Source organism: Amblyraja radiata, chromosome 12 (assembly GCF_010909765.2).
Source record: "Amblyraja radiata isolate CabotCenter1 chromosome 12, sAmbRad1.1.pri, whole genome shotgun sequence".
Classification (NCBI taxonomy): Eukaryota; Metazoa; Chordata; class Chondrichthyes; order Rajiformes; family Rajidae; genus Amblyraja; species Amblyraja radiata.
In genome coordinates, this window is record NC_045967.1 from 39368884 (window position 1) to 39384070 (window position 15187).

A 15187-nucleotide genomic window follows, 5' to 3' on the forward strand; every position below is an offset into this window, starting at 1 on the left:
ATTGCGCCTACCTGACCTAATATGATGTTCGGAGGTGAATCCTCACAGGCCGATCTGTCACCTCCTCCACGAGCTTCATCTTATCTCCACATTTGCTAATCACTGGCAAACGTGTGGTCAGCAATTGTGCTGATGTTCATTCCTATAAGAGTTGCCGGCCACATTGAAAGCATTGCAGCCAATTAATGGTTTGTGAGATAAAGTGACAGTACAAAGGACACATAAAAATGCATCTGACAATAAGAAGGGACAACTTAATATAGCCATGAGAAAAGTGAAACTGGGATAAACAGAACAGAAATTATAAAAGCAAAGTAAAGCTCTTTCCAAACAGATCTTTTGCCATCTGTACTTGATTCAGAATGGAAGTTGATGAGACTAGCAAGACTATTATCCTCTTGAGACAATCGCAGTCAAAGCCAACTTCCCATGACTGATGATAATCCTGTTTATTTCCCACTTGCTTTGAGTCAAAGTGTCATTCCAACTAATAACAATCTCGTTTCCTACTGTTCCTGCTGTGTCTTTTTTTCCATAAAAAATATTCAGGAGAGACAGTGGTAATATTGGAGGTGTTGTTTATCAAACGATATGTGGAACTGAAGTCCTAACTGTTCCTTAGGTGGAAGAAAACATCAGAATACTGGAAGGGGCTGAGCAGTTCTACCAAGTGTCCTGGCCAAACTTCAGCTTTTTGTCAGCCACAGTAAATCAGATAATCCAGCCAATGTCATGCAGCTGTTTGTGGGATTTTAGCATGTGCACGATGTAGCAGCAACTACACTTCAAATAGAGTTCATTGGTTTTAAGATATATCTTTAGACCTTGAATACCATTGTGTAAACTCAATTGTCTCCTCTTTCTTACAAAATAAATTCTGCAGCTCATTCAGCAGTGTACCACCAATCCTTCCTTCGAAGGGATCTACAAAAGATGCGGTCTCAAGAGTCAGCCGAAATCATCAGACCATACCCTGGCCACACTCTCAATTCCCTTCTGCCATCAGGAAGAAGGAATGGGAGCCTAAAAACTGTGACCACCAGAGTCAAGAACAGCTTCTATCCAACAAATATCAGGATCTTGAGCACTACACAATACTAACCTCAGCAACTATGAACTTCTGTGGACTATCTTTGGGTGCACTAAGGACTTTGGGTTTTTTTGCACTATTTTTACAGTTACTAATTTATTGATTTCCTTTAAAATTATCATATCACATCTGTGTGTATTGCATTTACAGGCCCATTAAACTGATGCAAACAAGAATTTAATTGTTCCATTGTCAGTACATATGACGATTAAAACAGTTTGACACTTGATACCAGCAGGGCTGAATACAATGGTCCTCAAAAATATGGTGCGTGATTAACCCACACCTCTCGGATTGAAATCAGTTAACACACGGAACTCCTGCCCATGAGAATAGTTTTGGTTTGTGGCACACTTGAAGCAACAGGCTAATATCAATAGTTGATGGTACTAGTTCATCTAACCTTTCCTGCGTTGAGGTTACCCTTTACCTCTTAGAGCTGAGGCACATTTTGCTTGCAGTGGGAGCAGTCAGGAGTTCCACAAGTACAGCTGATCGGGGAAAGATTAAAGAAGGCAACAACATGGAAACAAAAACTCAGAATACGCCCAGAAGACAAAGAAGCAGACATGTTCAGGGGACAATAGCAAAGTTTATGTTTGAGATATTTATGAATGACTTGGATGGGAACCTGTCGAAGGTTGATCTGTAAGTTTGCCGATGACACAAAAATTGATGGGGTTGCGCACAGTGAAGTAGGCTGCCAAGAATATAGCGTGATGTAGATCATTTACAGATATGGGCAAAGAAATGCCAGATGGAATCTAACCTGGGCAAGTGTGAGCAGTTTACTTTTGCGAGGTCAAATTCAAGGGGGAAATATACAGTAAACGGTAGGATCCTAAACTGCACTGATGTACAGTGGGATCTTGGGGTCCAAGTACATAGCTCCCTGAAAGTAGCAGCAGAAGTAGAGAGAGTGCTAAAGAAAATATATGGTATGCTTGTCCGACCTAAGTTAAGATGAGTGTCTTCGACCTTCAAGCTCGAGGGCTAGATCGATCGTCCGCGTTGACACCATGAGCTGGATCGAACACACACACACACACACACACACACGCACGCACGCACGCACGCACGCACGCACGCACGCACACACGCACACACGCACACACGCGCACACGCGCGCACACGCGCACACACACACACACACACACACACACACACACACACACACACACACACACATCGCAAAGGCAGGGGCCAGGGAAAGTGGGGAAGCGCTGTCTGCACGATGAAGAGGAAGGTAAAACGGCTGCACAGTAACGGTAAGTCCTTCAGAGAGCGCGGGGTGGGGGGTGGGGAAGGTCAAAGACACTCTTTTAAACTCACAGATTAGGTCGCCCAAGTGGGACAGCCCCTTTAGGAAGTCATGTTTCAGTCATGTACGCTATGGACATGCTGGGCTGAAGGGCCTGTTCTTGTGCAATACCGTTTTATGTTTTAGAGAAATTTGAGACAATTTAAACTTGGTTAAATCTGTGTGTAAATGAGTATGGTGAGTAATGTTGGTAGGTGCAGAAATTGCCTGGATGACACTGATATTGGGATTGCATTCTATAAGTACAAATCCAATTCTGCAGCAAAATTTCTACTGGAAGGATGTAGAGGACATCAATGAGTATGTACTGCTGCTTTGATGCTGAACATCCACTCGGGAGATTTACATCCCAGCTAAGGCATTCTAATCGTTAAACTGAACAAGTATTAGTAAGAGAGAGGACTCCACAAGGGCACATATAAAGGGGATTTTCATCTGCTTACAGATTAGTTGCTGGTAAATTTCTTTGTGCTGTTTCTACTGTTATATGAGAGTTTTTAGTAGTTTTCAAGTTCTAAAGTTCTGCAAAGAGTGGATTGCAATGTTGAAAGAATCTTGGCTGATTTCAAAGCTCCTATATAAACCGTTGCCAGACATGAGCGGACAGAGCACAACATGATCTGGAAACTGAACAAAGGAAAGCTGCTGAAAAATAGTGGTGGGAACAGAGCAACAAAGTGGGACAGGGGCATAAGCATCTGAGTTATGAACAACCAAAGGCAACAAGTCTTGCAAGAACCAGGGGCTTGGTAACTGTCACAATATAGAAAATAATGGAAACACTCAGAAGGGTTCTGATGAACGATGTCAGAACATGAAATGTTAACATTGGGCCTCTGCTCAGATATTGTCATGTCAGTCCTGCCATCCTGGGAATTAACCTGGTGAACCTACGCTGCACTCCCTCGATAGCAAGAATGGCCATCCTCAAATTATGAGACCGGACACTGCCTGAGCTGCTGACGTTTCCACCATTTTCTATTTACATTTCTGATTTCCAACATCTTCAGGTTTACTCTTGATTCTCATTAGTGCAAATAGCTTCGATCTGTCGCAATTTGTAGTGATCCAGCACAACATTCCAAAGCACGGCCAGTAAATGACAAAGACTATGACCATCAATGTGGTTGTCGAACCTGCACTCACAAAAACAGCATGTGCCATTGGGAACCATACTCCAAATAAAACATGGCAGAGCAGAGCATGAGCATGCAGGTCACTGGACAGAAGCCCCATTGTACACCATGGTACACCAGTCATTGAAAGTAGGCATGCAGGTGCAGCAGGCAGTGAAGAAAGCGAATGGTATGTTAGCTTTCATAGCAAAAGGATTTGAGTATAGGAGCAGGGAGGTTCTACTGCAGTTGTACAGGGTCTTGGTGAGACCACACCTGGAGTATTGCGTACAGTTTTGGTCTCCAAATCTGAGGAAGGACATTATTGCCATAGAGGGAGTGCAGAGAAGGTTCACCAGACTGATTCCTGGGATGTCAGGGTAGTTGAGGCCAGTTCATTGGCTATATTTAAGAGGGGGTTAGATGTGGCCCTTGTGGCTAAAGGGATCAGAGGGTATGGAGAGAAGGCAGGTACGGGATACTGAGTCGGATGATCAGCCATGATCATATTGAATGGCGGTGCAGGCTCGAAGGGCCGAATGGCCTACTCCTGCACCTAATTTCTATGTTTCTATGTTTCTATGTACTGGGAGTCAATCCATGCGACATGTTGCCTACTCTCTAACCTCACCATAACCTTGGAGTTAGCCTTAGAGTTATTGAGTCACCAAGTCGTACTGCTGGAAGGGTTATTTGGCCCAACTTGCCCACGCCAACCAATATGCCCCATCTACACTAGTCCCACCTGCCTGCATTTGGCTCCTATCCCTCTAAACCTGTCCTATCCTTTTCACTAGTTATACAGCAGACTGCTGAGGATCAGGAACTTGTGGAAGTCGGGAAAGATGGCAAGGAGGGGGAGAAATTGGGGGGGAAACTTGACCTGTATTGAGCCTGAAGGACATATCCAAATGCATTATAAGTAACTGCAACATCAATTCCATCTTCACCAACAGTCTCAAACATTTTCAACTGTCATTGACGACCAAAATATTTGTTTGGCCATAATACAAAGAAAAAGGTTAACATAAATAAATAAGCGACCAATTGAAAATGTAAACTGGTTACCTCGGAGTTTACCCTGAGCGGCTGCCTCCCATGTGCCTTTCTTCCATAATGTTTATATACAGTTTTGCAGTCTGGCTGCAGCATGGTTGGTAGACAGCCTTTACATTGCACTGGAGCTGCCTTGGAAGTGACCCCAGTCTGCAAATACAACAGATCCTTCCCGATTTGCCGATGTGGAAGAGAAATGGAGTACATTTAAAGGTGAAATTTTAAGAGTACAGAATCTTTATGTCCCTGTTCGGTTGAAAGGAAATCGTAAAAATTGTAAAGAGCCATGGTTTTCAAGGGAAATTGGACACTCGGTTCGGAAAAAGAGGGAGATCTACAATAGTTATAGGCAGCATGGAGTAAATGAGGTGCTTGAGGAGCATAAAGAATGTAAAAAGCATCTTAAGAAAGAAATTAGAAAAGCTAAAAGAAGATATGAGGTTGCTTTGGCAAGTAAGGTAAAAGTAAATCCGAAGGGTTTCTACCGCTATATTAATAGCAAAAGGATAACGAGGGATAAAATTGGTCCATTAGAGAGTCAGAGTGGCCAACTATCTGCAGAGCCAAAAGAGATGGGGGAGATATTGAACAGTTTCTTTTCTTCGGTATTCACCAAGGAGAAGGATATTGAATTATGTGAGGTAAGGGAAACAAGTAGAGTAGCTATGGAAACTATGAGGATCAAAGAAGAGGAAGTACTGACACTTTTGAGAAATATAAAAGTGGATAAGTCTCCAGGTCCGGACAGGATATTCCCTAGGACATTGAGGGAAGTTAGTGTAGAAATAGCAGGGCCTATGGCAGAAATATTTCAAATGTCATTAGAAACGGGAATAGTGCCGGAGGATTGGCGTACTGCGCATGTTGTTCCATTGTTTAAAAAGGGGTCTAAGAGTAAACCTAGCAATTATAGACCTGTTAGTTTGACGTCAGTGGTGGGCAAATTAATGGAAAGAATACTTAAAGATAATATATATAAGCATCTGGATAAACAGGGTCTGATTAGGAACAGTCAACATGGACTTGTGCCTGGAAGGTCATGTTTAACTAATCTTCTTGAATTTTTGAAGATGTTACTCGGGAAATTGATGAGGGTAAAGCAGTGGATGTTGTGTATATGGACTTCAGTAAGGCCTTTGACAAGGTTCCTCATGGAAGGTTGGTTAAGAAGGTTCAATGGTTGGGTATTAATGGTGGAGTAGCAAGATGGATTCAACAGTGGCTGAATGGGAGATGCCAGAGAGTAATGGTGGATGGTTGTTTGTCAGGTTGGAGGCCAGTGACGAGTGGGGTGCCACAGGGATCTGTGTTGGGTCCACTGTTGTTTGTCATGTACATCAATGATCTGGACGATGGTGTGGTAAATTGGATTAGTAAGTATGCAGATGATACTAAGATAGGTGGGGTTGTGGGTAATGAAGTAGAGTTTCAAAGTCTACAGAGAGATTTATGCCAGTTGGAAGAGTGGGCTGAAAGATGGCAGATGGAGTTTAATGCTGATAAGTGTGATGTGCTACATCTTGGCAGGACAAATCAAAATAGGACGTACATGGTAAATGGTAGGGAATTGAAGAATGTAGGTGAACAGAGGGATCTGGGAATAACTGTGCACAGTTCCCTGAAAGTGGAATCTCATGTAGATAGGGTGGTAAAGAAAGCTTTTGGTGTGCTGGCCTTTATAAATCAGAGCATTGAGTATAGAAGTTGGGATGTAATGTTAAAATTGTACAAGGCATTGGTGAGGCCAATTCTGGAGTATGGTGTACAATTTTGGTCGCCTAATTATAGGAAGGATGTCAACAAAATAGAGAGAGTACAGAGGAAATTTACTAGAATGTTGCCTGGGTTTCAGCAACTAAGTTACAGAGAAAGGTTGAACAAGTTAGGGCTTTATTCTTTGGAGCGCAGAAGGTTAAGGGGGGACTTGATAGAGGTTTTTAAAATGATGAGAGGGATAGACAGAGTTGACGTGGAAAAGCTTTTCCCACTGAGAGTAGGGAAGATTCAAACAAGGGGACATGACTTGAGAATTAAGGGACTGAAGTTTAGGGGTAACATAAGGGGGAACTTCTTTACTCAGAGGGTGGTAGCTGTGTGGAATGAGCTTCCAGTGAAGGTGGTGGAGGCTGGTTCGTTTTTATCATTTAAAAATAAATTGGATAGTTATATGGATGGGAAAGGAATGGAGGGTTATGGTCTGAGCGCAGGTATATGGGACTAGGGGAGATTATGTGTTCGGCACGGACTAGAAGGGTCGAGATGGCCTGTTTCCGTGCTGTAATTGTTATATGGTTATATGGTTATATGGTTACCTACTTTCAGTTCCTAAACTATTTCGAGCACCGCACTTCCATCAGTTTTTGCTCCATCCAGTATCTCAACTGCCTCCATGACTTAGGTAACATCCTTTTCTTTGATATAGATATATGAAGGGTTCTGCCATTCTCTCTAGCTTTATCAATAGATCATAATACTTATATGACAAAGGAATATTTGTAACTTTTATATGTTAGTTGCTAGCCTAATGACAATTTTTCTCTTAACAAAATTTTTCGTTACACATACATTGTCTTGGATTGTTTGGCATTCAGCCAGGTCTTTCTCACATATCATTTTGCTTTGCTTCATCTCATTTTCTGGCTTGTGTTGACTATATTTTGCTGTGAGATAATTTATTTTGATTCCATACTAACCATCATGTTCTTAAAGGCACCTTTCACTCTTAGTTTTTGTTTACTCTGCCCAAATTCAATTTCAACCCATTATTTTTTTTTAATCTGGATTGCCTTAGATGAATCCACATTGGGAGACTTTCAAACTAGAGATAGTTTGGAATAAAACTGTTGCTAGAAACACACAACAAATCAGGCAGGTGAAAAGAGAAACAGAATTGACGTTTTGAATGTGCAATGCTTCATCTCACGAAGGACCTGGAACTTGAAACAATAAGTCTGTATGGATGCTGATTGGCCCGTGGAGTATTTCAGCTTTCTCCATGTTTATTTCAGATTTTCAGTGTATGCAACAAAGTTTTTTGATTTTCAAGAAATTTGGGAGCAGGCTAGAAACATTCACAAGATGGGGAAAGATGGAAACATAGAAACCTTCGAGCCTACTCCTGCACCTATGGCTGGAGTAATGGTGGAGTGATCATCCAACTCAGTATCCTGTACCTGCCTTCTCTCCATACCCCCTGATCCCTTTAGCCACAAGGGCCACATCTAACTCCCTCTTAAATATAGCCAATGAACTGGCCTCAACTACCTTCTGTGGCAGAGAATTCCACAGATTCACCACTCTCTGTGTTCATCTTCATTTTCCACATCCACACTGGCTCCTTTCATTATTTCTCATCTAGGTCATCTGCGTAGTCTACCATTACTTTCACTTTCATAAACCTATCCAGAACTGTCTTAAATGCATCAATGTGATAGCAGGTGCTATAGACCTGCACAGGGAGGTAGATGCTCCCGCCCCCATGAGCCTCGGGCAGATGGGGCTCGTCAGCCTCGGAAGGCAGTCCATCTAGGAGAGGGAAAACTCGGATTTAAAACCTCCACTGTCTTCTGGCCATATCCAGTCATGGAAAAGGATCCTGGAGTAAACCTCAAGAAATTCCAGAGTCGGAGCCCCTAAGGCAGTTTGTCGTTGTTTACAACCTCGCTCTGGCTGCTCCTGTGATGGCGCTGGTGCCAAACTGTAATGGCCCTTGCTGTTCCTTTGGATCAATCAGCGATGTGGAGAGGGGGGGGATGTGCTGCATGGGCAACAGCCTGTCCTCCATTTGACATTGCCCAGGCTTGCATCTGACCACACATCACCTGCAAACTAGGATGCATCACCCATGGTCAGTCATGACCGAGGGGGGCCTACTACCTGTGATAGCAGTTGACGTTCTCAGCACTCTATGAGTAAAGAGCCCCCCACCCCCCCCCCCCCCCCCACCTCCAACCCTTAATCAGTCTCCGTATTTGTGGCCAACATAGCTGGTCTCCTCACAAGTGAAAGTATCTCCATATCTACTTTATCAAATCTCTCACCAGGTTATAATCATATTTTCCACTTTTAGAGAACAAAAAAGCCACAGCTTGTTCCTTTCAGTTACATCCTCTTATATCTTTATTTGTATGCTTGGTTGTAAACATAAAAGAACATAAGGAAAAGTGTTGGAGTAACTCAGTGGGTTAGACAGCACCCCTGGACTATATGGATAGATGACATTTCGGGTCAGGATCCTTCTTTAAACTGATTGGGGAGGGGAGGGGAAGGGAAGGCCAGAGTTGAAAGAAATCCAGGAGAGGGGATGAACTAAGTGCATAGAGGGAGGGCAATGAGAGAGGGTCTCACTGAACTCCCATTGGGGAGAGGAGGTGAACGTCTTCAAAGTAGGCCCACCTTGAGGTGATTTTGCATTGGAGCAGTCAAAATGTAGAAACAAGAAACTGCAGATGCTGATTTACAAAGAAGGACAATGCTGGAGTAATTCATCAGGTCAGACTGCAACCCTGGAGAACATGATTAGATATTGTTTCAGGTCAGGCCCTTCTTCAGACTGAGACCATAGGTAGACCATACACGATTCAATGTCATTTCTGAAATGAATTTGGCCCTTTAGCCTAATTTGTTCATGCTGTCCTAGCCCTGAAATTAGATCACATCACCATCTTCCAAAATCCGATGAGTATGGACCCAACTTGCAGTGTTGCTCCAGAATCAGTCAGAACCAGAGGCATGCGTTTTGAAGGAGATAATATTTTTCTTTTAATATGTTCACATACATATATTTCTACTGCACATTTAAGACACCTACTGTAAATTAATATGAATGCCTCTTCATATGTGCGGATTACAGGAAAATTAATAATTAATCTAAATTTTTTTCTTCCTCTTTATACTCAATTATACCTCATTTTCTGGCATACTTTAAGACAAATTGTCATGAAAGCTAAGATAGAACCCCTCTAAAAAGGGTAAATTCATATTCTGTGAAATACAAAGTGTAATCCTTTGGGGGGAACATGCCTAAAAATGTTGTCTGAGCAAAGCAAATAAATTGAAGCAGAGAGTTTTCACTTGGTTACGAGGAATATCATTGAATCTTGCCTAAACACGCTGTGCTTGTATCAACATTCTCAGGTTTACTTGCAACTACTGTGTGACATAGCACCCTGTCCATCAAGCATTCCATTACACAGTACAAAGTGTAGCTATTAGCAATGGGTAGAACCGAGAAATAAAAATTCATACTTCTGGAGTTAAAGAATAAACTTGGATCTTAATGCAATTTTCTACTTTATGTAATATATTAATTTATAATGTTATGTATCTGAAACAAAGTAAAATATGCCTGAAATACTCAGCAGACCAAGCAGCGCAAATGGAGAGAAAAATAAGGTTACAAGGTGAAGGTTTCAGGCCAGCAACCTTTTCTGATGAAAGATTGTTGAAATAAACTGCAGTGGAGGAAAGGCACAGCAAATTCTCCGCAAATACACCAGAGTGTTAAAAAATTCCAGTGTCTTGGGATTCACTGTAGGAGCTTAAAGAATATTGCTAATGATGCCCATATAACCATATAACCATATAACCATATAACAATTACAGCACGGAAACAGGCCATCTCGACCCCTCTAGTCCGTGCCGAACACATAATCTCCCCTAGTCCCATATACCTGCGCTCAGACCATAACCCTCCATTCCTTTCCCATCCATATAACTATCCAATTTATTTTTAAATGATAAAAATGAACCTGCCTCCACCACCTTCACTGGAAGGTCATTCCACACAGCTACCACTCTCTGAGTAGAGAAGTTCCCCCTCATGTTACCCCTAAACTTCAGTCCCTTAATTCTCAAGTCATGTCCCCTTCATATATTGACAGAATTAGCTTAAACATTCAATAGTTAAGAATATATACATACATGTAACTCTACTGCATGGCCCTATAACATGTCAGTATGAGAAATTGTCAATAGTTTTGTATGATATAAATCAGCATACTGCAAAATGTTTTGAAAAAATTCTAGGCAAGTAAACACTAATATTCTGCAAGATCAATATTTAACACTCTGCATACTCATCTGTATTAACTCAGCCAGCCACCCCCTGACCTCTCCCTTTCAGATTCATTATAGTAAAGAAGGTGACTGCAGAAGGATAGACAATAGACAATAGATTATAGACAATAGACAATAGGTGCAGGAGCAGGCCATGCGGCCCTTTGAGCCAGCGCCGCCATTCAATATGATCATGGCTGATCATCCCCAATCAGTACCCCGTTCCTGCCTTCTCCCCATATCCCCCAACTCTGCTATTTTTAAGAGCCTTATCTAGCTCTCTCTTGAAAGCATCCAGAGAACCTGCCTCTACCGCCCTCTGAGGCAGAGAATTCCACACTCACCACTCTCTGTGAGAAAAAGTGTTTCCTCGTCTCCGTTCTAAATGGCTTACTCCTTATTCTTAAATGGGGGCCCCTGGTTCTGGACTCCCCCAACATCGGGAACATGTTTCCTGCCTCTAGTGTGTCCAAACCCTTAACAATATTATATGTTTCAATGAGATACCCTCTCATCCTTCTAAACTCCAGAGTGTACAAGCCCAGCTGCACCATTCTCTCAGCGTATGACAGTCCCGCCATCCTGGGAATTATCCTTGTAAACCTATGCTGCACTCCCTCAATAGCAAGAATGTCCTTCCTCAAATTAGGGGACCCAAACTGCACACCATACTCCAGGTGTGGTCTCACTAGGGCTCTGTACAACTGTAGAAGGACATCTTTGCTCTTATATTCTATTCCTCTTGTTATAAAGGTCAACATGCCATTCGCTTTCTTCACTGCCTGCTGTACCTGCATGCTTACTTTCATAGACTGATGTACAAGGACCCCCAGATCCCGTTGTACTTCTCCTTTTCTCAACTTGACGCCATTTAGATAGTATGAAGAAGAACATCATAAGGGTTAAACATCATAAGGGTTAGGTGTGAGAGAGATATTCTGGGTGCTCCGGTTTCTTCCCACATCCCAAAGATGTGCAGTTTTGTAGGTTAATTGGCCACTGTAAATTGCCCAAATTGTGCAGGGAATGGATGTAAAAGTGAGATAATGTAGAACTGGTGCAAACAGGTCACCAAAAACATTGATGCAGACGTGGTCTATATGAACGTTTATGGTGAGAGAGATATTAATGGGGTGACACGGTGGCACAGTGGTAGAGTTGCTACCCTTCAGCGTCAGAGACCCGGGTTCGATCCTGACTACCGGTGCAGGCAGTACAGAATTTGCATGTTCGGACTATTACCATGTTGGTTTTCTCCGGGTGCTCTGGTTTCCTGCCACACTCCAAAAATGTACAGATTTGTAGGTTAGTTGGCTTCGGTAAAACTGTAAATTGTCCCTAGTGTGTAGGATAGTGCAAGTGTATGGCGGTGATTGTTGGTTGGCATGGTGAGTAGGACGGCCTGTTTCTGCACTGTACCACTAAACTAAACTAAACTAAAAATATGTACAGAAGAGTTAAGGATTCAGAAATGACTGACAGTACGAGAATGAGAGATGCTCCATAGGCAAGCACTTTATTCTGTATCAAATCACCACCTGCCTTATTTGCTTTCCCACTTCCAAGCACGAGCTCTGATACTTTTGCCATTAACTAAACAGCAGTGAAATCGTGGGACTAGGTGATTCATAAAAAATGCAATCTGAGGAGGTGATTCAATCTCAGTAGAGGCTGTGAATCATAGGACCATAGAAAAGCACAGAAGGAAACATATGAGTCAGTGCTATCTTTCTCCATGAGCAATGCAGCTGATTGAATTCCCTGCAGCTTTGTTTCAAATGCTGATTCAATTCGCTTTTGAATGCCCTGTTGGAATCTGCTCCATCACATCATTGTCAATACATTCCAGATACAAACACCTCACTTTCCTTCATATTAACAAGGACCGCAAGTGATTAATACTCCCATCCTGAGTGATTGTTTTTAAAAAGCTTCCACACACAGGGTGGCGGGGTGGCACAGCGGTAATGTTGCTGCCTCACAGCACCAGAGACCGGGGTTTAATCCTGACTACAGATGCTGTCTGTACGGAGTTTGTCCGTTCTCTCTGTGACCTGTGTGGGTTTTCTCTGAGATCTCCGGTCTCCTCTCACTCTTCAGAGACGAATTGGCTTGGCATAAAATGTAAAATTGTCCCTAGTGTGTATAGGATAGTTTTAGTGTGCGGGGATAGACACAGTGGGCTAAGGGAATTCAGGGTCGGCGTGGACACAGTGGGCTAAGGACCTGTTTCCATGCTGTATCTCTAAACTAAACTAAACTAAACTAAACTAAACTAAACTAAACTAAACTAAAGTAAACTAAACTAAAGTAAACTAAACTAAAGTAAACTAAAGTAAACTAAACTAATCTAATGAAACAACATTTAATAGGGTGTTGTTAGGATTATCCTTACTACCATTTTTTATACGTTCACGTAGACCACGTCTACCGCAATCTTTTTTGTGACCTATTTGAACCAGTTCTACATTATCCCACTTTTGCATCGATTCCCTGCACAATTCAGGCAATTTACAAAAGCCAATTAACCTACAAACCTGCACATCTTTGGGATGTGGGAAGAAACCGGAGCACCCAGATAAAATGCACTCGGTCACAGGGAGAATGTGCAAATTCCACATAGCACCCAATGTCAGGACCGAATCTGGGCCTCTGGCGGTGTGAGGCAGCAACTCTGCCCGCTGCACCACTGTGTCAGTAAGTGGACCAACATTTTGAAAATGCACAACAGATGAATGTAACTTCTTTGGTTAAAGAAGTCTCATTTGCCACTTTAATGTACAAATAATGGACTGAATGTTGCAAGGAAATAATTCTATAATTGTTGTAATTCATGATAAAATTGCAGGAAGTATGTAAGCAAATTGTGTCCAATAGTTAATAAATGTGATTAGGAAAGTTCAAATTAAATTTAATTACCACTTTCAATGGCACAAAGTGTTTAGAGTTTGAAGATACAGATGGAAAACAGGCCTTTTGGCCCACCGAGTCCACACCAACCATCAATCACCTGCTCACAACAGTTCTAGATTTTCCTACATTCTCATCCACTCCCTTCACAGTAGGGCAATTTCCAGAGGTCAATTAACCGACAAACCCACATGTCTTTGAGACCTGGGAAGAATCTAGGGCGTTCGAAAGAAACCCACATGAAAATATGCAAATTCCATACAAACATTACTCAAAATGTTGTAGGAATGAACTCGAAAGAAGGGTCGCGACCCAAAACATCACCCATTCCTTCTATCCAGAAATGCTGCCTGTCCTGCTGAGTTACTCCAGCATTTTGTGTCTACTTTCAGACATTACTTGAGGTCTGGATTGAACCCAGGTCTCTGGCACTGCGAGGATGTGGCTCTACCGCTGTGCTATTATGCAAATGCTGTGCTGTATTATTATGTGCATTAAAATATTATTTTTTGGATGATTCATAGAATGCATATGGCCAAAATATTCTTCATGAATGTAAACAGGTCATATAATCTGTAGCTTCTTAGTAGATTCATTTTAGTTCACAATAAGAAGTGCAGGCAAAAACGTTGGCATTGGTCGTACCTTTGGGGATGGTAATCTGACAGCCAAGATCTTTCCCTTGCAGGTGGTAGAACGCCACGTCCTGAAGTCTCGCTCGCTCTAGTTCGGAGAGGCTCTGAATGGGAACAGGCTGCAGCGTGACATTCTGTCCAAACATTGTGTTCCAAGTGAAATCACCCTGCGAAAATAAAACCATATATAGGTATCAAATAGAAAAAATGAAACAGCTTTGAGAGGGACATAAATCTGCCTTTTCTCATCATGGCAGTAAGTTGATGGAACAGGATTGATTAAAGTGGGCAGAGACTAAAGTGGAGTGTTAACACTGCGTAGACCAGTTGGGTCAAATGACTCACCTCTGTGCCATGAACTCTTGAATGTCGTTGAATTAAAGGTCCTGAACCTAATCATCACCTATCCATGTTCTCCAGAGATGCTGCCTGACCGGCTGAGTTACTACAGCACTTTGTGTCTTTTTTTTAATGTATAGCAGCATCTATCGTTCCTTGTTTCTACATTCTGAATATTTCCAATGATACCCATGTATGGGAACGAATAATACAAACAAACCTCAAGTGCATTGAATCATAGATAGACAATAGATCATAGGTTGATAGATCAAGGATGGCGCTTCGCATTTCTGTCAGGTTTTGCTAATTACTGATTTGCTTTGCTTCAGGATGAGAGAGGAAAGTAGTTTTTATTTTCTCCCAAATCAATATATTTGGAAACTATTGTTCACTGCAATAAAAATAAATTGCTTAATATAAAAATGAAAGCATAATCTTCCCGTCCAAAGAAAATGGTACCGTCGAGCAAAGACTGACAGACAAATTCAAACCATGTAAAAGATGCATCAGAAAAACAAGCATTCCTAACTAAAACAAAAACAAAGATTTACTTAGAATATTACACAAGTACAGAAATTGAATTGATCAGTCGCCTTTCTTAGTACAAGTTGAGGTTTATCCTTTACATAGAAACATAGAAAATAGGTGCAGGAGTAGGCTATTC

General features: G+C 42.0%; 1 protein-coding gene across 2 annotated transcripts in view; it reads right to left on the reverse strand.

Annotated features, from left to right (window-relative positions):
• Nucleotides 1-15187, reverse strand: part of LOC116979113 (rho GTPase-activating protein 6-like) — a 212741-nt gene that overhangs the window by 60383 nt on the left and 137171 nt on the right. For both annotated transcript variants that reach the window (XM_033030588.1, XM_033030589.1), the window contains exon 2: nt 14195-14351. In XM_033030588.1, the coding sequence (XP_032886479.1) occupies nt 14195-14351 (157 nt within the window). The remainder of the gene's footprint in view (nt 1-14194; nt 14352-15187) is intronic.